Below are 22,303 nucleotides of genomic sequence, written 5' to 3' on the forward strand. Positions count from 1 at the left end.
AACATGAAGGCACAGCATGCAGCTTAGCGTGGGCTGCTGCTCTCGATCTTCGTAGAAGCTTATACAATCGAGAAGTAGCACCCAAACATCTTGATGGAAAGCTGCCGGTCATCGACTCGAGCATTGCATTCATTTTGTTCCTTCACTAGTTCTTTCAGTAATAAGGCCGCTCTTTTTGCGTTCTTTGTGGCGCCCGGGCTCAATCGAAATGGTGGAAGATCTTCACGGCCGAGATCAACACTGCTGGACCTTGGTCTTGTTGCTCCCAAGGTTTCCAATTGCTCAATGGCCCAGGACTGGCGATGTTCATCAGGGCACTCTGTCCCAAAAAGAAACACTGGCCAGAGGAGACCAGGGTGTAGTATTCTGCTCCCAGTCCCATCAACAACTTCTCCATAAGAGTTTTGCAAGTTTTGCCACACATTGTTCAACGCAGCTGTGGCAGTCGGCGAATGTGGGAGATGCCACCATGTAACACGATGTAAATAGACGAAAAGAATCCAAAAACTGGCGAAATGCAGATTGAATAATTCTTCCAATCTAATCGCTAAATCCGGAGATAACGACTGAGCCAGTTCGTCCCTCGACAAGGACATTATGGTGGGCCTTTGCTGCCATACTTCCCATAAATCTTTTTCTAATTGCTTTGATGCCACAATCACTGCAAATTCATCGTCAGGAGTGCCCCTGCTTCGATGGTGACGATCATGGGATCCTATGCGGCGACAGAAAGCCTGGGTTGAAATATACCATTCAACTGCAGGCTGAACGATGGAGTTTAACACAACTTGTTTGATACGTGCGCTTGTCAAAACCCGAGGTGATGCGTGAGTGGCAGTAACACTAGTAGCGGGTGATGTGGGCTGTCTCAGTGACGTTCTGAGCCGCGCTTCAAGGCTGTCGTGCTCGGTTTCAGAATCCAATTCCTCCGCATCAGCACTTACTATCTGGATTGGATACCTTGCAACCGCTCGCAAAGCGAGCTCGGTGAGAAGAGGCTCACCACTGGAATATGTCGCCTTACCGTCGAGAACGCAGAGCCAGGACAGTAACTGTTTTGATACCCTACTCCAATTCACATCGCTTGTAACGGTAGCCTCTGCTACTGCACGAGGGAACGGCATCGCAGGGCCTCCTTGGTCTCGGATAACCTCATACCACGCAAGGAGAAGAATGGCGGCCAATAGTGGTTCGTACAATGTCTGGTCAGTTTGGACGAAACTTGAGAGAATACTGTGAACACCATCGGTCGCCAAGCGATGTCGTTCGATAATCCGATTTAAATACCTTTGCTTATCCTGTGCTGTATAGTTGGTAGTTTGCTCCATGAATAGAACACCTGTCACACACAGTAGAGCATGGAGGACTGCTTCGTAAGATTTGCTCATTGCCAAAAAATGGCGTTGTACTCGCCGCCAGTTCTTGACACCTGAGATCAAGATCGCCCCTGGCGGCTGGACGATTCCAGTGAAGAGTGAGAGTAGATGTTCCGCTTCTGGGTCGAGAGCTAGGGTTTCGCATCTTACGTTCGGTTTATGGGAAAGGGGTTGATCTCTTTGCGAATTTGTAGCAGGAGAGATAGCCTCGGTGACCTCCTTGGCCTTTTCAATTTCAGCAACGGCATGGGGACTTCTGCTCCTATCTGCAATGGCAGTTCTTGAGCGGATTGAGGCGTTAGTTGAACGTCCAAAGTCTGCTGAGTTCGGGTCCTCCATTGAAAGGGGAGCATGTAAAGTGTGCAACACATCATCAGTTACATCCAAAGGGATGAAGTTCAGATTCGAAGGACTCTCCATAGAATAACCTGCCCAGGAGGGATATATATCCGGTTCAAGGTGGTTGAAGTCAATAGCATCCGTTTGGCACCAAGACATGAAGTTCGAATCCGAAGGTTCGCACGATGTCGATTGGGACGATGTGTGCCACGTATCCGTGACCATTGTTGAATTGAAGGTTGCACCATCTAGCGGGGCCGAATGGAAGGATAGTCCTGGATTTCCTGCAGAAGTCGTCGATCCCGAAGTTGATTCAACGTCTTTCAATTTGGTTGAAGTCGAACGTGGCGTTTTCCGACTTGAGTCCGAATTCCCTGGATGTTTTCGTCGTGGTACACTGAGGTATTCACAATCAAACCCCAGCCTCATACAGGGTGTACAGCGAGGGACTCCTTCGTCGCACTTCACGCGCCGTCTTCTGCAAGTGGCACAACCATTCTTCGATCGAAGAGACCGCACAACGGTCTTGTTTTGTTGGGTATCCACGAAAGTATCCATGGTGAGGACTCGCGTTCACACAGCGCCTCTGGCCTTCGTGATGAGCTTTGGGCAACATCGATTTCCAGGTCTAGCTCAACAACACCTCTCTGGAGTTTGTAAGATGTGAAAATTCAGTTGGCGTTGATCTTGGTTAGTGCAATGGAGAAGGCTGCCAGCCATAGCAAAGGCAACGGTGAAAGCCTGGGTCAAGGATGTCTCGAGGTCAAAGAAGTTTCCAGAGAACTAGACTCTACCTATTGATCTGTCCACGCTAGTTAGGCAAGCAGTGGTAAGTGAATTAGAGAAGGAGGGCCGCTTGGGCTGTTGAAGCGGGCGCCGGGAGGTACAATGCGGGATCTCGGGTACTTGGGAAAGCGGAAGGCGCGACTGATGAGTTGCACTCCAACTGCCAGTGCACTCAGGCTGGGGGTGCCAGCGGGTGCCAGCGCCAAGCATGACGAGGCTATCCAAATTCATCCAGACTCCAGAGAGTCTCAGAAATCGTCAAACTGCGAACTGGAGCCCGTCTCGTGTCTTCGTCCCTACTTCCATATCCAACCGCCACTCACTCAACTACCATCCTCTTGCATTGCGCCATCTTCTCATCTGTAGCATATTTCGATTCCTTGTGAATATGTTTTAGTTTTCTCCTCCAGTCCTCCATGATTCACTTTGATCTCCGAGTCCTGTAAAGCGCCTACCACTGTCCCTCACGTCTGAATCCTGACCACCCAGACCCTTCCATCAACTTCTACAATATGGCACAACCACAACCACAGTTGAGCAATAAAGATGGCGCCCTGTTCAGACAGGTGGTGCGCCATTTCGAAAACAAGCAGTACAAAAAAGGTTGGTCACACAATTCACTAATCCCAACCTCCAGGCTGACCACTCTTGTCTAGGCTTGAAGGCAGCCGAACAAATTCTGCGCAAGAACCCAAATCATGCCGACACCCAAGCTATGAAGGCCCTGATCATTGGCCAGCAAGGCCACACCGAGGAGGCTTTTGCTTTGGCCAAAATCGCCTTGAACAACAACATGAAGTCCCATGTTTGCTGGCATGTCTACGGTCTTCTGTACCGTGCGGAAAAGAATTTTGAAGAAGCAATAAAAGCATACAAGTTTGCCTTGCGCCTAGAACCGGAGTCCGCCCCCATACAACGAGATCTCGCCCATCTGCAGATACAAATGAGAGACTTTGAAGGCTACATCCAGAGTCGAAGAAACATGCTCCAACAGAAGCCTGGCTTTCGTCAAAACTGGACTGCTTTGGCCATTGCTCATCATCTAGCCGGTAACTACGAGGATGCCGAAAACGTGCTTACTACATATGAAGAGACCCTCAAGACCAAACCTACGCGGTCTGACATCGAGCATTGGGAGGCAGTCCTGTACAAGAACTCCATCATTGCTGAATCGGGCGAGGTCGAGAAGGCTCTCGATCATTTGGAAGCCGTCGGTAAGAAGAGCCCAGACGTGATGGCTGTTATGGAAATGAGAGCCGACTACCTCGCTCGCTTAAATCGCAAGTCGGAAGCCGAAGCTGCGTATGCTGCTCTCTTGGAGCGAAACCCCGATGACTCAGCCTATTACGATGCATATATCGAGGTAAAGGGTTTAAAGGATGGCTCGGTCGACGACATCAAAAAGACATATGACGAGCTAACCGAGAAATATCCCAAGGCGGATCTTCCCAAACGGAGAACGCTGGATATTACGTCTGGAGATGAGTTCAAAAAGGCAGCCGATTCTTATTTGCAGAAATTCCTGCGAAAGGGTGTCCCCTCAACCTTTGCAAACATCAAACACCTCTACACCGATCAGTCGAAACGAGATGCTGTTCAGGAATTGGTGGAAGGTTATGCTTCTGGCAAGATAAGCTCGCAGAGTAATGGTGCAAAAGAAAATGGTGATAGTAAAGACGACTCCCGATTTGAGTCTTCAACGCTGTACTTTTTGGCTCAACACTACAATTACAAGTTGAGTCGAAATCTCGACAAGGCTTTGGAATATGCCGACAAGCTCATTCAACTCGATCCCAAATCCGTCGACTACCATGCCGTCAAAGCTCGATCATACAAGCACAAGGGCGATTTGGAGAAGGCTGCTGAATTGATGGACCAAGCTCGTAGTCTAGACGAAAAAGACCGAGCTATCAACACAAAGTGCGCCAAATACCAGCTGCGGTCCGACCAAAATGAGAAAGCCCTTGACACCGCCAGTAAATTCACTCAGAACAAGACTGGCGGTCCACTTGGGGACCTCATTGATATGCAGTGCGTATGGTATCTGACAGAAGATGGAAAGTCATACTTGCGTCAGAGAAAACTTGGCTTGGCATTGAAACGTTTCCATCAAATTCTGGCCATCTTTGACGTTTGGCAGGATGATCAGTTTGATTTTCACAACTTCTCTCTGAGGAAAGGGATGATCAGAGCCTACATTGATATGCTCCGCTGGGAAGACCGTCTCCGCGAACATCCATTCTTTTCATCTGCAGCGATTGCCGCTGTTCGAGCCTACATTCTTCTGTCCGACAACCCCGACCTCGTTCATGGCCCCATCATGGACACAGTGAACGGAACAGGCAAATCCGGTGAAGTCAGTGCTGCAGACCGCAAGAAAGCGTTGAAGAAAGCCAAGCGCGAGCAAGAAAAGATGGAAAAAGCCGAGGCCGAGAAAAAAGCAGCCCTGAAGGCTGCGAAACCAACCCCTAAGAGTGAAGATGTCGACGCGAAAAAGGAGGATTCCGACCCGTTCGGTAAGACCCTGGTTGAGACCAAGGAGCCTCTAAAAGATGCACTCAAGTTCCTTACTCCACTTCTCGAATCGAGTCCACAGCTTGTCGAGGCCCAGGCAGTGGCATTTGAACTGTACATCCGGAGGAAGAAGTATCTCCTGGCGACCAAGGCACTGCTTGCGCTTGAGAAGCTGGACGGTGACTATGAGCAACTCCCATCGTACAAGAGTCTGCTGAAACAGGCCATGGCCGAAAAGGACGTCTCGGAGAAAGTATTAGAGATTGTGAAGAGCGAAGCGAGCCATCTACTGAAGTGATGAGATGGAGAAGAGTTCACGACTTGTACAGGTGGCCTTCGAGACGTGCGCGGGATCTGAATGTCCATCTATTCAACGAAAAGCATGATCAGGGTGGTGTTCGGAAAAGCTAACTACTGTGTCATTATTTGTATGCCATCAACGTCATGGATGGAAGGATGGATGGATAGATTGATGGATGTAGAAGCACCTCTCATCTACAGGCCGCAGTACAGTATCTCGCTGGTAGTTATGAAGCATGGCGGGCTACTGCTTGCTACTCCCGTTCACAGTTGACTCATAACACCACCACTGGATTGCATGCAGTGTGGGGAGCCATCGGCAAAATAACATGTACTTGAGCTCCGATCCTGTATTCCCATTAGAGTTGAAGCCTGTACTAAGTACCTACCGAGGTAGTAAGCACATACCGAGATGCAATACAAGTGCAGAGAGGCACCTCAGATGTGCACTACGGTTCTGGGGGTTCAAGTTTCCGCAAAATGTGAAAATAGCCTGTGTGGCTGGACATGCTCGATATTCATCCTTGAATATCCCATCCCCGTCCAGCAGATCGTGACTCTAGACCTTCGAGCCGTCCAATTCATACCCAACGAGCATTATTAGATCTCGCTGCTCGAATCACAGACGTCACGTTTGGTTACATGGTGGCGAAAGGGGTCTGCGTAGCATTATATTCGTCTCTCTTCAACCGTTAATTCTCCCGGGGACTTAAGCCTAAGAATGAGGCTACACACGCTTAGTTCAGAACAGTGATTTGGTCTTGCCTGCGATGACTTTGTAATGAATGAATTGTGGTCGGTTGATGAGCCAAGGTACTAAATAACTAGCTACTTAATGTGTTCAGACTTTCATAGCTGTTAGCCGGGAACCCTGCATCAGAGGCAGGGAGGCTTTTTGCGCACCCCTTGTGAGGAGTTGAACTCCATACTTTTTGATTCACTGCTATCGTCTTTATACTCACTGCCAATGGTTTGGCTGATCGTTCTTCAGCTCTGATACTCTATTCTGCTTTGAGTACGGCTTTGGTTGATTTTCTGCTCACGTCCACACGTGGAATTCAGGAGACGAATCTCTTGATGCTACGATGTGGAACTGCAGACACGCTGGGACGCGGAACGATGACCACCTAGCTTGACCCGGGCATTTATGCTCTACGGCCGAGTCTGCTGGAGACATTGCTAAGAGTGAATCCTGTATAGACAACGAGAGTCGGATCCAGAGAGCCAAAGGCGCAGGAGGTCGATCATCGTTGGTTCATAACGTCTTCCTCATCCTCACTCTTCTCGGACTCGGCTTCTTCGTCATTGATAACCACCCCGCCACGGCGCTTCTTAGCACCCTTTCCGGTGCTTCTGAGTCCATTGGTGTTGGTCGTGACGTTCATGGTGCTCGTGGTCGCGTAGTGTTGATCATGATCATGGCTCGTACCGTCGTGTTGGTGATGTTCGTGTCTGTCGCGGTCATTCCGTTGTTGATGAGGGGATTTCTTCTTTCGATAGATGCCCTTCGTAAAGAATAGGACAGGGACATCTTAACTTTCTTCTTCTAAGAAGAAGAAATTGCCAGCGAGCTTCTGTTCCTGGTCCATTTGAGACTGGTATTTGTTGATTCGTGGACGGTAAGAATTTGGATCGCGACGGAAAGTGACATCAAGATTCTTCAAGAACTTGTTGCAACCGGTCAAGAGGGACTCCGGGGTGTTGGCGCGGGCATTGACGGATGGTTGGCCATCAAAGACAATGACACGATCAGCCAGGTATGTGGCCATGATGAAATCGTGCTCGACGATGAAAGCCGTCTTCTTGCTGTGCATGATGAAGCGCTTGATTACACGAGCAGCAATGATACGCTGCTCCGAGTCGAGGTAGGCGGATGGCTCGTCAATGAGATAGATGTCTGCGGGCAAGCCAAGTGCCAAGACGATAGCGACACGTTGCAATTCACCACCGGACAAGTTCTGCACCTCTTGATCAATGAAGTCGTCGATCTTGAGAGGTTTGTAAACATCGGTCTGGAATTGAGGGCTGAGGAAGGAAGCCTTGATTCTCTTGAAGAAGAGTTGACGAACAGTACCCTGGAATTTGGGGGTGATCTTTTGTGGCTTCATAGAGATGTTCATTGCGGGAACTTTCTTGGAATCTTCGTCCGGCTTCTCTTGTCCAGCGAGCAATTTGCAGAACGTGGTCTTGCCAGTACCGTTCTCACCCATCATAACAATGATCTCCGAGTCGGTGAAGGAACCGGATTCAATGTTCAGATGAAAGCCGCCAAGAGTCTTCTTCATCGCAGGATACTGGAAACCACGAGCCTTGTCGACCATGTAGTCTTCACCAGCCTCGGCAATACGGAAAGTCAAGCTTTCCTCACGGAAGCGAAGATTCTCAGTGGGTATGTTGCCATCAAGGAAGATATTGATGCCTTCACGGACTGAGGCTGGAAGGGTGACGACACCATAGACGGCGGGTCTACCGTAAAGCACACAAATGAAGTCGGAAAGATAATCGAGGACGGACAAGTCATGCTCTACAACGATGACATAGTCGTCTGGACGGAGGAGTTCTCGAATGGTCTTTGCGGCACTGAGACGCTGCTTGACATCGAGATAAGAGGAAGGTTCGTCGAACATGTAAACATCGGCCTTTTGGACTGCCACCAAGGCAATAGCAAATCTTTGCAATTCACCACCAGACAAGAGACCAATCTCACGATCAGCGACATTTCTGAGTTCTGCCCTCAGTCAGCATTGTGTTTGACATGGTTCTCGGATGATAGACCTACCAAGGACATCCATGATATGTTCCATGTTACCAAGTTCTGATTTTGCTTCGATGAGGGGTCGGACGGTCTTGACGGGGCCTTTGATGGCTCGGGGAAGTTGGTCGACATACTGTGGCTTGACGATGGCCTTGAGGTCATCTTCGAGTACCTTTGTGAAGTAATCTGAAATGGGTTAGTCCTCCAGTATCAGGACCAGACCAGGAGAAACATACTCTGCAGTTCTGAACCACGGAAATAGCGAAGGATCTCCTCCCAGTCAGGCGGACTGTCGTATCTTCCCAAATTTGGCTTGAGTTTACCACTGAGAATCTTCAAGGCTGTACTTTTGCCGATTCCGTTTGTTCCAACCAAACCCAGAACTTGGCCGGGTCGTGGCATGGGCAATCTGTGCAACTTGAAACTGTTTGCCGAATAACGATGGGTGACCTGGGTTTCGAGATTGGTTGGAAGATTGATGATGTGAATGGCGCCGAAGGGACATTTCTTGGGGCAGATACCGCAACCGATACACAGACGTTCCGAGATATATGCAATTTTGGACTCGGGAGTGACTTCGATGCACAGCTTGCCGGTACGGACAACGGGGCAGGACTTTTTGCATTCTTGCCGACATTTCTACAAGATTTTTGTTAATTTATCGATCGTCTCTGAACAAGGGACGTCATATTACCTTTGGTTTGCACTGTTGAATGGAGAATTGGTATATTAGTTCATGGCGGGGTAATGGTGCGTGTTTTGGATCGAAAAAAAACGAACCTTGTCACTGTTGACAATAGCAATTCTGGAGAGGGGATTAGCCCAGTGGACAATAGCAGAGGAATCAAGTCGACGCAATTACCTAGTCAACTTGTCCGACATGGTTGCGGTGGTGGGTTTGCGTAGGTAGAGGAACAAAATTCGCGTGGGTCAGGCGGGTGAGGCTACCGAAAAGTGGGAGATCTTGGTTTGAATGGTGGTGGTGGTTCAGACCCTTGAGTGCGCGAACAGGCGAACAGTCACAACAGGGTTGAATTGTCAGAGTCCAAGCCACTGAGAAAGAGAATAAGGAAGACTTTGCTGTGAAGGAGAAGAAAGAAAACAATTGTAGACAGAGAAGAGACTGCGGTGAATGAGGGCAGGCGGGGTGGGATCATCAATTGTGTGGGTTGTGAATTTCCATATTGATGACTCTTGAATAAAGTTGCAGCCACAATGACAGCGAATAGCGACAAATGACCGACTCGTTATTGGTGGGAAAGGGGCGCCTGAGTTGCCTATTGAGCAATTGTCGATGCTAATAGATGTATAGTGGCCAGCTTAGGGGGTCTAACTGATTCAGTGGGTTAAGTGACGGGGGTTGGTGCCTGACCCGAGTTTGTGTGAATAGCAGCAGTGAGGACCTCTGAGTAGGGCAACTTGGCGTTTGGCTGCGCTCGCTGGCAACTGTCACCTTACCGCCCGAAAGTCCGGCAGAAAAGCGGCGGGTTTAGCCTTTCGGCTTTTGGCTTTCGTCTCCAACTCGCAAGCCTTGAGCCTTGTCTTTCTTCCTCCTCCAGAATATTACCCATACCCTTACCCATACCACCCACTGCCATCACCAAATACCCACCACCACCCATCTTCGTGGGTTTCGAGATACGTCTCAATAACCTCATTACTCACGCTCATCTTGTTCTACGCCTTCCTGTGCCTCGGGTGAGAGGGCTCCAACCCTTCGGATGGAATGTAAGTCTTTCTCTACCACCTCGTTTCTCTCGCCGTCTCTCTACCTCGCTTCCGCCCGCTGCTCACTTTTGGCGCCTCGATTTTCCATCTCGAGCTCTGCTACTCGACCTCGAATGCGCCATTCACCTTCCTGCTCCCAGTTGTGGACGAACCAAGACGCATACTTGATCGTGGTTGATACCTGTACCCCTTCCGTGGCTGCCTTACATTTCTCGCCGGGCCAAAACTTCTGCACCCGACGTCTCACACCATCTCATCTCGTCGTCACCCCAAATCATCAATTCTATCATATATATCATACCTGCCATCTCAGACGCCCTTTCTGCACCCTTGTCTCTTCATTCCAGAGTCGCAAGACTTCCTTTTGTCTCAATTTTCACGCGCTTTTGACTCCGCCTGTCTCCTGCTGCCCAACCATGCTGACGACTGTCTGACAGCCTCTACTATAGTCGCCCAACCCTCCCCTCCCTCCATGGTTGAGCCTGCTACTTCCTCGGAGACCATTCCTAGACATTCGGAAGACCCCATGTCTCCCTACGAGAATGGCCACAAGTTCTCTGACAGTGAGAGCGAGCTGTCGGATCCCGCCGAACCTGTCGCTGCCGTAGCCTCGCCGCCTTCCATTCAAGCCGACGATGACCATCATCCAAGTGATCATCACAATTCGAGCTCCACCGAACCCGAAGCTGATGCTGATGCCGATTTCGAGATGGATATGTCAACTCAGCTCCATGAAGCAAAGTCCGAGCCCGAGGACCATGACTCTTCTTCCGACGAATCCATAAGACCTGCCAAGAGAAAGACACATCCTGTCGACGAAGATGACTACATGCGGACGAACCCCGAGATGTATGGCTTAAGACGGAGTGGTCGTGCTCGACCCACCGCCAATCTAGCTGAATCTTCAGGAGAGCAAGACTCGGATTCAGACATCGCCCCCCGTCCTCGCAAACGCCTGAGGGCTGGTCCTTCTCAGCGTTCCTCCAACCACCACACTCCCATTGTCGAATCTCCTACCGACTCCGACGATGACTCCGACGCTTATGGTGGCCGTCGCGCAAAACTTTCCAAGAAACAACGTCGAAGGTTGCTCCAGTCTGCCGAGAGCCTGACGCCTGCACATGCCGAAATTCGCTTTTCTACCCGTAGGGCGGGCAAAGTTTCCAACTACAATGAAGACGACGACGACGAAATGTTTGTTGAGGACGATCCCGATGTCTTGACCCCCAACTACTACGCCAATGGAGTCGAGGACAACTCTCCCGCCATCGACATCGTCCTCAATCATCGGCTAAAGGCGGATGTCACCACCCCTTCACAGGCAAAAGAGGATTATGAATTCCTGATCAAGTGGCAGCAAAAGGCATACTACCATGCTACATGGGAGAGTCTTGATTCCCTAGCTGGCGTCAAAAGTCTCCGTCGTCTCGATAACTACATCCGAAAGACCTTGATGGAAGACATTCGCATCCTCAATGGTCCTGGCATTGCCATCGAAGACAGAGAAAAGTGGATCCTCGACCGTGAGCAATACAACGACACCATCGACGACTACAAAAAGGTGGAGCGAGTCATTGGTGATCGTGCCGGTGATGAAGGCACCGAGTATTATGTCAAGTGGAAAGGTCTGTTCTATGACCACGCTACCTGGGAGCCCTCAAATCTCGTCTCTCAGATCGCTCAAAATGAGATAGATCGTTACATCAATCGTCAACGGGAAGAGTTCAAGTCTAATGCCACCGAAACAAGTCTTGCAACTCGATCATCATTCCAACCTGTCCGTGAACAACCCTCATACATCCAGAACGGCACCCTGAGGGACTTTCAATTGACTGGATTGAACTTCCTTGCCTATAACTGGGTCAAAGCCAAGAACGTGGTACTCGCTGATGAGATGGGTCTCGGCAAGACTGTCCAAACAGTTGCATTTCTGAGTTGGTTGAAGAACAATCGTGGCCAACAGGGTCCATTTCTCGTTGCCGTCCCTCTTTCCACCATGCCGGCTTGGGCTGACACATTTGACTTTTGGGCTCCTGACATGAACTATGTCATCTACAACGGAAATTCGACTGCTCGCAACATCATCAAAGAGTACGAACTGCTTCCCGATGGCAGTTTGCGTCATCCTCGGTTCCACGTTCTCCTCACTACTTATGAGTACGTGCTTCAAGACTCCGTCTTCTTGAATCAGATCAAATGGCAATTCATGGCTGTAGATGAAGCACATCGCCTCAAGAACCGAGACTCTCAACTTTATGACAAACTCCGAGAGTTCAAAGCTCCTGCTCGGCTTTTGATCACTGGAACCCCTGTTCAAAACAACTTGGGCGAACTCTCGGCTCTTTTCGACTTCTTGAAGCCTGGTGTTGTCAACATTGATGAGAACATGGACTTGACGACTGAAGAAGCTAGCGCCAAGATCGCTCAACTGACAGAAGACATCAAGCCATACATGCTGCGTAGGACAAAACAGAAGGTCGAAAAGGACCTGCCACCAAAAACTGAGAAGATCATCCGAGTCGAGCTCTCCGACATACAATTGGAGTATTACAAGAATATTCTCACCAAGAATTATGCGGCTCTGAACCAAGGCGCAAGAGGCCAGAAACAGTCTCTTCTCAACATCATGATGGAACTCAAGAAAGCAAGCAACCACCCTTTCATGTTTCCCAGTGCTGAAGATCGTCTTGTGCCTGATGGTGCCCGACGTGAGGAAGTACTGCGGGCGCTTGTCACGAGCAGTGGTAAGATGATGCTGCTTGACCAACTCTTGACCAAGCTCAAGCGTGACGGTCATCGTGTCCTCATCTTCAGTCAGATGGTCAAAATGTTGGACATTCTCGGTGACTACATGGATTACCGTGGTCATGCTTATCAGCGATTGGATGGTACCATTGCTGCTGCCCCGCGTCGCATTGCCATTGACCATTTCAATGCACCGGACAGTTCCGATTTCTGCTTTCTTCTCTCAACTCGTGCTGGTGGATTGGGCATCAACCTTATGACGGCTGATACTGTTATCATCTTCGACTCCGATTGGAATCCTCAGGCTGATCTTCAGGCAATGGCTCGTGCTCACAGAATTGGACAGGTCAAGCCAGTCAGCGTGTATCGTCTAGTGTCCAAGGAGACCGTTGAGGAAGAAATATTAGAACGAGCAAGAAACAAGTTGATGTTGGAGTTTCTCACTATCCAGCGCGGGGTCACCGACAAAGAGACCCAAGCGAGGCGTAGTGCCCTCGTCGGTGAGCCTGGCTCATCAAGCGAGATTTCAAGAATCTTGAAGAAGCGCGGCCAAAAGATGTTTGAGCAAACAGACAATCAGAAAAAGCTCGAAGAGCTCGATCTCGATGCAATGTTGAACAATGCTGAGGACTACAAGGTCGAGCAACCCGATAACACCGAGGCCGATGGTGGTGAGGAATTCCTGAAAAGTTTTGACTTTGTCGATGTGAAAGTGGATGAACTGTCTTGGGATGATATTATTCCTAAAGACCAGCTAGATGGTATCAAAGCAGAAGAACAGCGAAAAGCCGACGAGAAATATCTAGCTGAAGTCATCGAGCAGAACAAACCTCGAGTTCGAAACCAGAATACCGAGGATCGCGAAGCTCGGAAAGCCAGACGACAGGAACAGCGACAGAAAGATGTCGAATCTGACAGCGAATCTGACGAAGGCCCTAAATCTGACCCATCACGCCCATTGAGTGAAAGAGAGTATCGTTATCTCATCAAGGGTCACCTCCGTTATGGCTCAATCGATGATCGACAAGAAGAGTTCCTCACAGAAGCTCGACTCAAGGGTAGGGATATCAATGTCGTCAAAGCTGCGATGCAAGAGGTCTGGGACAAATCGGAACAACTCTTCAAAGAAGAGCAGGTCCGAATGGCAGAGCTGGAACGCAATTCTAGTCGTCCCATTACCAAGAAAGACAAGAAAGCTGTCTTGTTTGAACTCCATGGAGTCAAACGCATCAACGCCGAAACCATCCTCGACCGCCCTGGCGAGATGCGCCTGTTGAAAGAAGTTACCACCAAGGATGCCGATTTCAAATCATTCCGCATCCCGGACGCAACCAAAAATGCGGGTTACAGTTGTCCTTGGGGTGCTCGAGAGGATGGCATGCTCTGCGTTGGGATAACTCGTCACGGCTACGGTGCATGGGAGAAAATTCGCGACGACCCTGATCTTGGTCTTCATGACAGGTTCTTTTTGGAAGAGCATCGTGTGGACAAAAAGGCAGAACGCGAGAAACTCGACGCCAAAAATGCCAAATCTCCCGGTGCAGTTCATCTTGTCCGAAGAGCAGATTATCTTTTATCCGTGTTGAAGAGCAGTGTTGGCAATGATCCTGTTGCCAAGCGAGCGGTTGAGAATCATCATCGGAACAATAAGAAACTGGATAAACCCAGACATAGTGATTCTCCGGTCACTGGATCGGCTCGCAAAGCACATCGCGAATCTGACAAACACAGACGACCTGCTAGCCAGCCACACAGGGATAGCACCGAAAGATATGGGACACCAAAGTCGGAATTCCGCCACAACCACAAAGACCGTGAAAATGAGAACAGAGATCATAGGGACAAGAAGCATCGTGATCATGAAGGTTCTCATCATCGACACGGGAGTGACCTTCGGCGAAGTGAGGGTGCACCAAATGGTAGCTCGACTGATGTTGATCCGCTCATGGTTATGCTGTTCAAGCCTGTCCGTGAAAGCTTGAAAAAGATCAAGGCCACCACCAAGGGCGCCATTCCTGACGGGCAACAGAGAGCGAATGAGCTTCGAGCGTTGCTCAAACAAATCGGTAACTTCATCACTGATCAAGTTGCAGACCTTGATGACAACCATGAATCAGTTGAGAAGCGGTTCTGGTAAGTGATTGATGGTTTCCCTTGTATTTAGGCACTAACATGTTATGATAGGGATTATGCTGCAACCTATTGGCCAAACAAGGGCATTCGGGGTTCTGAGCTTCAAAATATCCATGGCAAAATTGTGGCTTCTGACAAGAAGCTTGCAGGCGAAGGTTCACCAAATGATGACTCCAGTAATGTTGATGGTCGAGCCAATGGATCTTACCGCACCTCACCACCACATTAGGTTTGATGGAATGCTCACCATGACTTGCACCTTTTCTACCAATGCCAGATGGCATATCCAGCCCTCAAGGACGATGTGTTATGTGCTTGGACGTTATTCATTCATTACTGTTTTACATTTAGAGATCATATTATGCGGGCATATTCTTCGGGGAAAATGAAACCATGCATCCCTTCGACTTGGTATGCAAGCCTTCACGGCTATCAACCACAGCAAAGCAAAAGACTACATATGCCAAAATTTAGCGACTTCTATGCATTTTAAAGGAGAAAAAGGAAATGATATCACACAAAATCGGGCTTCGGAGTTGGAGGCTGGGGTTGGAATTATTCTTCTTTCACCCTCGTTCTTGGTGCAGTGACGAGGCTAACTGAAACAAGCTTCCAGCAAAGAGCAAAGGCGTACTGTACCGGCTGATCACGTTTTGGGCTCAAAAAGGGGAAGTCACAACGAGCGATATCGGAGTCCATCAGCCGGAGTCCAGAAGGCTCCCCAGGGACGGTTCGGGTTGGACACGGCGAAAAGTTTGGGTGTGCTTCATGCTCTTTTCTCCCAGGCGAAACGCAATCAATCCACTTTCAGCGAGTGGAGTCGTTGAGAATTGAGAGGCTACTCATCTTTCATGGCGTATGGGGATGTTTATTGTTCGAACGAGTTCTAACATCGATTTCACTTCTATTTCCCCCTTTTCTTACTCTTATGATTCCGACACGCACACAAAAAAGTCATGGTTATTGACGCTGTTACTCAATGACTAGATGGACACGCGATAGGCTGATGGATAATATGTGGTTTACTCTATCTAGAGGGGATGTTTCAATGTCAACACAACATTCATGACTGGTCGTTTTGGGCATTGGCTTGGACTTGGACTTGGACTTGACTTGATGAGATTCACCATTCTTCGTTGCTGTCCGAAAAGTGTCATCTGGGGGGTTTTACACTGTGGTCAAGCCAAGGTTGGGTTGAGTTTTCTGTGGTGTGTCGAACTTCAGGAGCAGCGTTCAGAGAGGAGAGACTGAGAGATTGGCCCTCATCCCACACGAGAGAGAGCTTGCAGAGCGAACTTTCTGACCAAGATGGCGGATGGCAGACATGTGGCAGCGAGAGAAAGAAGACACAGACAGAGACACCTAAAACCTGATACCTACCTAGCACAGTCGGTGGAGAGCAATTCCAACCAAAATTAGTAGTAACTATCTAACTACCTAATACTATTAGTTATCAGTTGAACTCGTCCTTCGCACTGTCTGTAGTCAGCGACTCTTCTTCTAAGCGAAGTCCCAACCAATACCAAACTCAACTTTGCGTCTCTGTGTGCAAGTCATACCTTCGCCGAGTTTGCCAACAAGACAATCAAGCAATCATCCATCATCGCTCACCGAAAAAAAACATGCTCCGGAAACAAATCGAACTCATCGACCGACCTACCTACCCATTCGCCGCACATCACCCCCCCTACATCCACAATACCACAGCGAGCACATTAATGGATGGATGAAGATATATATACACAGGCGCAGAGAGACGTTCAACTCCGGAGGGCGTGGCTCTCTGCTGGGTGGGGAGTTCGGTTCAGAAATCCAGAACAAGAGTCGGACGGACTGTGCAAGAAGATAGTCCAGACCGTCTGCACTGAATGGAGAGAGAATAGCTACGATAGACTGGGATGTGGAATAGGGTATGGACATGCTGTGTCGCTTCCTCTGTCGGGACATTTAGCTGGGTATCACAACTTAGGTTCTTGGTTGGACCGCTGGTATGACGCAGACAAACAGAATGGAATGCCTGCTCCATGGATAGGTGAGAATATCGTTTCTTTGCTGCTTCCCATGCAAATGCTGTCAGGAGTAAAGTAAGCTACAACTTGATACCAACGCCATGAAATTGTAATTGTGTTTCAACCCAATCCAACTTGCCATACCAACGCCATTCCTTCCCACGTCCTGGTACATGACTCTGCAAAAGATTATCACTTCACACCACATCAAGCTTTGAGCCTCATCTCCTCACAAGGGCCACAAACAGGGCGCTCTTCCATTTTTCTGGTAATACCTCTCCTTTTCTCCTTTTCGGTTGGTTCAACCTCGACATTACGCACAAAGAATCGTCCTTCATCTCCAAATCCGCCTTCACACTCGGAGCATACGAAACATTGCTCGTGATATTTACCACCTAGTGCCTCCACCGTCAACTCATCCAGGATCTGAGTTTTGCATTGTCGACATCGTGCTGAAGTGCGTTTAGTATGGCATCGGACGCAATATGCATAGTTGTCACGCTCCACAAAAGGAGTGTTGGAATCAAATGGATCACCACATTCGGCGCAGAAGAAATGTCCGACGTGCCATTCTGCTCCAGCTGCAATAATCACCTCGCCCTCGATTGGTGTCTTGCATGACCGACAACGTGGGGAGAAAAATTCGTGGTAATCCAAATGGCAATAGAACCTGAGAGGATCGTTGACTCCGTTCAGTGAGTCAGAATCAGCCCCTTCATTCTCCAATCTCTCTGTGCGCTTGTTATCGGGCTCGGGATAAAAAGAAACACACTCCAGAGGTGTGGAACAGTGGTAGCAACTGAAACATTCAGGATGAAATCTTGCCTTGGGACCTGAAGCAGAAGATCCTGAAGCAGTTACGATACGCCCTGATATGGGTAGGGAACAACTGGAGCAGGAAACTGTTGGTATCGATGTTTTGTTCAGCCAGGGAACACGATTTGACGGTGCCTTGTGAAGATGAGATGGGATTGGGACTGTCGCTGAATGTCTCGGCAGTGGCCTGGAGGGTTGCTCGACTCCTCCCAAAGCGTTGATACTGGGCAACGGCCTCGAGGAGTGATTGCCTTCAGACTGGACATTAATGGTTGGGACATCAGGGGCATCGTTTGAGACGCATATCGTCGGCACGTCTGGGCTTGACAGGGTCACATCTGGAATGGATATCTCGGGTCGTGGGGCAATATCAGGATTGGGAAGGTTGATGGTCGGAACAGCAGGGGCAGACACTGTGACTTCGGGCATCGCAGGCAGCGGTTTTGGTAGTGGTCTGCCACCAGGGCCCATTGTTGAAGGAGATTCGGTCATCTTGATCACCGGGCGTTCGAGATCTTGGCTAGTCCTGGGGGATTCAGAAGGAGGTTTCCAAGATTTGTCGAAGCTGACTATTGGTCGACCGAGTCGATCACTGACAGCTGTTGGTGTGGGCAAATTGGGACTTCGGTCTTTTCGTTTCATGCTGGTAGCTGCCCGAATGTCCTCACTCCTAATCTCCAAGGATGTGGTAGATTTGGGCGTATCAACCTCTTGGATGACATCGATAGGGGCTGAATGAGGAGGTGTATTTGCAGTATACTCGGCATTGTTGGATTGAATTCTGGGATTTCTGTGCATCTCGAACAAGTTGTACTTTTGGGAATCTTGGATCGGAGATGGCTCGGTCTTTCCAGAGATCCTCTTTCTCAGCCAAGGTAAGGTGTTTGTTGATTTGATTCTTAGAGGTAACTCTGGGTTGGGTGTCTTGACTGGTTCCTCAAGGGGGGCTTGTTTTTGAATCGGCTCCTCATATATCTGGTCCTTGGAGGAAGGGAAAGAAACTTTTCGTGATCCACTAGGCTGGCGCTGGCCACTACTCTTTCTTCTGTCTTTCTTCTTGAGATCTGGGTTCGTGTAAGGGGCGATCTTTTCGTCTTCCGCGGCTTTGGGGTTTCGGTGCTTCCAGACCAGATCAGCAGCCTCCTCTTGAGCAGCAGAATAAATTCTCTGTTCATCATCTTTCTGATCGATGTTCTCCAAGGCTAGTCTGAGTTTTTGGGCCTCCTCTTTTTCCAATTGACGTGTCGTGGACTCTACATAGTCTTGGTCCAAGGATGTGTGAGGAAGTTGGACGATTGCAGTTGGCGATACCTTTCTCCCTCGAACAACAGGTCGTTCTCCGACTGAGGGTTGAGCCAAAGGTCGACCTTTGGTGGAGGTAGTGGAAAAAGAGACCGATTTTTGCATTTGAGGTGGACCTTGATCAGGAGAGAAGGGTGAATTTGTGGGATCATAGTTATGGCTACCAACAGTAGGAGCTGAATCAGAACGGGGCAGGCTGGATTGTGAGGACAAGGAAGCATGATGTCTAGAGGCAAATGGTGGTGGGCGTGAGCCAGTAGGTCTAGCAGGGCGATTGTTTCGTAAATTGTCAAGATAGGAAGCTGAAAAGGTATGTGAGTACTTTGAGCTGAAGGGGGGACTTCGTGGGGGCATGGCGGTTTGATTGGGGTTGAGAGAGGTTGAGACTGAGGTCGACTTACATTTCTGTTCATCAGTCATACATGTTGGTTGAGGCGGAGAGACCTTTCTGGCTCCCAGACTGGATCTCTTGTGAAACATGGTGAGAGGATATGGCAGTTGAGATTTGAATGGATGCTCGCTTCTCAATGCATATGCATGAGGCGGCTGTATATTTCAGACACACCGAAGGAAAATCGAAGATGGAGACGGTGTTGGAGATGGTATTGAAAGAGATGGTGATTAAGTTTGATTCCTACGAAAGATCGATGGAATGTTGATGATGATAGATATGACAATGATGACGGTAAGCTGAATGATGGCAATGTCCTGTGCCTTGATCTCGTGTAATCCGTAGTGGTGAAGGTGAGGCGCGCAGGCAGATGCAGTCCGTCAACGCACTGGCAAGCCGGGCAACTTTTTGTTTGGGCGGAAGGTGGTTGCGCGGCAACCACGACCATGGACCGTCATTGTCCCTCCACTCGCTCCTTCCTCCCCTCACGCTCCCATTCTGGGGCCATCTTCGTCAATCGATATCACCCCTGTGGATACAGTTGCAGGGATTTAGTACGACATGAATAAAGGTGAGGAACTAACCATAGCATCGACTTTGTTATATATTACTATATAACATCAGTACCGACCATTGAAGCTTCGGGATTGATCCCGCCAACCCTTCACTCCAAGCCACCTGCTCCGGTAAACCGGCATCTCTGGGGCTACTCCCACCCTTTGTACGAGACGTTCACTGAGTGTGACTCAACGGGCGTGCCTCAAGTATCCAAGGACATGTCCGCCCGCCTTTTTGACGACAACTTGATGCTCTCGTACCTGAGAATGCTTACGAAATTCCATCGCTAAGATCTTCTCCACACTATTTCATCCAACAGCATCATCGTCTGTCCTGCTCCATGACCAATTCAGTGCTACTTCGTACATGCAAATCTTGACTCTCCACAACTCATGGGGATCCCTCGGCCCTTGACCTACAATTCTACAAGATGAATCTTCTTCCTCTTCTTTTCTGTATCATTGAAATATCATGCTTGCTGCAGTTGTTGTCCTTCATATATCCATTTCTTATACCCTTTGATTACTGGCCAATTGCGAATGCCAGATGACGGACAATCTTCCCATCAGCCCGACAACTTCTCGCCCTCGTTCTCACCGGCAACATGTCGCTTCTGAGAAGGATATTGAAGCCGACCTTGAACGAACACCTTCATCTGTTTCATTGCCAAAGATAGAAGACGCCCCTCCTGATGGCGGCTATGGTTGGGTTTGCGTTGTTTGCAATGCTTTCATTAATGGTGCGTCATGGAACTTTTGCTGTTTCGAGAGCTTCGGTCAAGGTCTCCGAGATCCGGGGTCATACATCTGGACTCCTGGAGATTCTACAGATCGTCTTCCAACTCCAACCAATATCAATCGAGGAACTAACGAATTAAAATCAAATAGCTCATACCTGGGGTGTCAATTCATCATACGGTGTCTTCCTCGCTTATTATTTGAACCACAACTACTTTCCAAATACATCTGCCCTGACTTATGCCTTCATCGGGGGCTTGTCAATCTCCCAGGCTATGATGATAGCCCCATTGGCAACTCATGTCATTCACCTCTATGGCACTAGAGTCTGCCTTCACTTGGGTGTCTTTTTCGAGACCCTTTCTCTGATAGGTGCTAGCTTTGCGACTCAAAAGTATCAACTCGTCTTGTCCCAGGGTATCTGCTTCGGCTGGGGCATGGGTTTCCTTTTCGTCGGCTCCGTTGGTATCATCCCTCAGTGGTTTACCAAGAAAAGATCGCTAGCGAACAGTGTAAGCGCAGCGGGATCGGGTGCAGGTGGCCTGCTTTGGTCACTCGCAACTCAGTCGATGATCGAAAACTTGGGTTTACCATGGGCATTTCGAATTCTCGCCATCTGCAGTTTCGCTGTCAATCTCACGGCCTCCAACCTCATTCGCGATCGAAACCAGCAGACCGGTGCTCGTCACAAAGCATTCGACTGGAAATTATTGCGTCGTCCCGAGTTTCTGATGATTCAGGGTTGGTCCATTTTCTCCATGTTTGGTTATGTGATTCTTCTCTTTTCTCTCCCGGCTTACGGTCGCTCAATTGGTCTTTCCGCCAATCAAGGCAGTATTTTGGGAGCAGTTCTCAATGCTGGTCAGATGCTTGGTCGTCCTCTGATCGGATTGAGTTCTGATAGATGGGGACGTTTGAATCTCGCCACCTCTCTTACCTTTTTATGTGGTATTTTCTGCTTGGCATTTTGGATTCCTGCAGAATTGGTCGCCGCTCCCATGGGCTTGCTGTGTTTCTTTGCCATTGTTGGAGGTGCCGTGGCGGGAACATTCTGGGCTACAATCGCCCCGGTGGGAGTGGAAATCATTGGCATTCGTGATTTGCCTGCTGGATTGAGTTGGACTTGGCTAATCATGGTTCCACCTACCACTTGTGCTGAAGCTATCGCCCTTGAACTTCGCCGGACGGGTGTTCAGCACTGGGTGTACTTACCACCTCAAATATTCACAGCCTTCATGTATATTGGTGCAGGGCTGTGTTTGTGGATTGCTCGAGGTTGGAAAGTGGGTGAGATAGAGGCAAATGCACAGAAGATGAGAGAGAAAGGGAGACGTCAAGAGAGTATATTGCTTGCAGAGCAAAGATCGCTGGCAGGTGATATTGTGGAAGAGACTGACCACAATGAAGCAGGAGTTAGTCGTTCGCAGCCATATCAAATATGGAACTCAAGGAATCTGCTCAGAAACATGTTTGTGTGGAAAGTGGTCTAGCCACGTTACTCCCCAGAGGAAAAGAAAAATGAATATCATGATTTAAGAGCCACCTTTCAGAGAGCGGAACCACAACATTCAAATCACCTGTTTGCCCGGAAATGCACATTCCACTGCTTACCATCCCATCCATCAGAAATCGCTTGCGCAAGGATTTTCTGGCTGTGCCTGTGTAACCAGGAAATCAATATATTCCCATGCGGAACACGAGACGTCCGATAGATTCACAAGTCGATACGAGGTGACATGATGGCCGACAGCGGCCTCCTTGACTTGAAAGTGCGAACAAGACTGCTTTGTTGTGGAAATTACTTGAGGAAGTAC

General features: G+C 49.1%; 6 protein-coding genes across 6 annotated transcripts; 3 read left to right on the forward strand and 3 right to left on the reverse strand.

Annotated features, from left to right (window-relative positions):
* Positions 1-59: 59 nt before the first annotated feature.
* LTR84_001588 (uncharacterized protein) lies at positions 60-1,796 on the reverse strand (the record flags this gene model as incomplete). Its single annotated transcript, XM_064845211.1, has 1 exon — positions 60-1,796. The coding sequence occupies one exon, from the start codon at positions 1,794-1,796 to the stop codon at positions 60-62; it is 1,737 nt and encodes a 578-aa protein (XP_064707469.1).
* A 1,217-nt stretch (positions 1,797-3,013) lies between these two features.
* Positions 3,014-5,313, forward strand: LTR84_001589 (uncharacterized protein; the record flags this gene model as incomplete). The annotated part of the gene is made up of 2 exons (XM_064845212.1): positions 3,014-3,104; positions 3,158-5,313. The coding sequence occupies 2 exons, from the start codon at positions 3,014-3,016 to the stop codon at positions 5,311-5,313; spliced, it is 2,247 nt and encodes a 748-aa protein (XP_064707470.1).
* A 1,534-nt stretch (positions 5,314-6,847) lies between these two features.
* Positions 6,848-8,952, reverse strand: RLI1 (Fe-S cluster-binding ribosome biosynthesis protein; the record flags this gene model as incomplete). The annotated part of the gene is made up of 6 exons (XM_064845213.1): positions 6,848-8,043; positions 8,095-8,256; positions 8,307-8,709; positions 8,765-8,776; positions 8,851-8,875; positions 8,933-8,952. 6 exons carry the CDS (start codon positions 8,950-8,952, stop codon positions 6,848-6,850), a joined length of 1,818 nt encoding a protein of 605 aa, XP_064707471.1.
* Positions 8,953-10,270: 1,318 nt separating this feature from the next.
* On the forward strand, positions 10,271-14,905 carry LTR84_001591 (uncharacterized protein; the record flags this gene model as incomplete). The annotated part of the gene is made up of 2 exons (XM_064845214.1): positions 10,271-14,676; positions 14,728-14,905. The coding sequence occupies 2 exons, from the start codon at positions 10,271-10,273 to the stop codon at positions 14,903-14,905; spliced, it is 4,584 nt and encodes a 1,527-aa protein (XP_064707472.1).
* A 1,987-nt stretch (positions 14,906-16,892) lies between these two features.
* Positions 16,893-19,283, reverse strand: LTR84_001592 (uncharacterized protein; the record flags this gene model as incomplete). The annotated part of the gene is made up of 2 exons (XM_064845215.1): positions 16,893-19,105; positions 19,205-19,283. The coding sequence occupies 2 exons, from the start codon at positions 19,281-19,283 to the stop codon at positions 16,893-16,895; spliced, it is 2,292 nt and encodes a 763-aa protein (XP_064707473.1).
* A 1,015-nt stretch (positions 19,284-20,298) lies between these two features.
* Positions 20,299-21,979, forward strand: LTR84_001593 (uncharacterized protein; the record flags this gene model as incomplete). Its single annotated transcript, XM_064845216.1, has 2 exons — positions 20,299-20,584; positions 20,640-21,979. The coding sequence occupies 2 exons, from the start codon at positions 20,299-20,301 to the stop codon at positions 21,977-21,979; spliced, it is 1,626 nt and encodes a 541-aa protein (XP_064707474.1).
* Positions 21,980-22,303: the final 324 nt, after the last annotated feature.

The sequence above is a fragment of the Exophiala bonariae genome (assembly GCF_035927105.1).
Source record: "Exophiala bonariae strain CCFEE 5792 chromosome Unknown scaffold_10, whole genome shotgun sequence".
Lineage (NCBI taxonomy): Eukaryota > Fungi > Ascomycota > Eurotiomycetes > Chaetothyriales > Herpotrichiellaceae > Exophiala > Exophiala bonariae.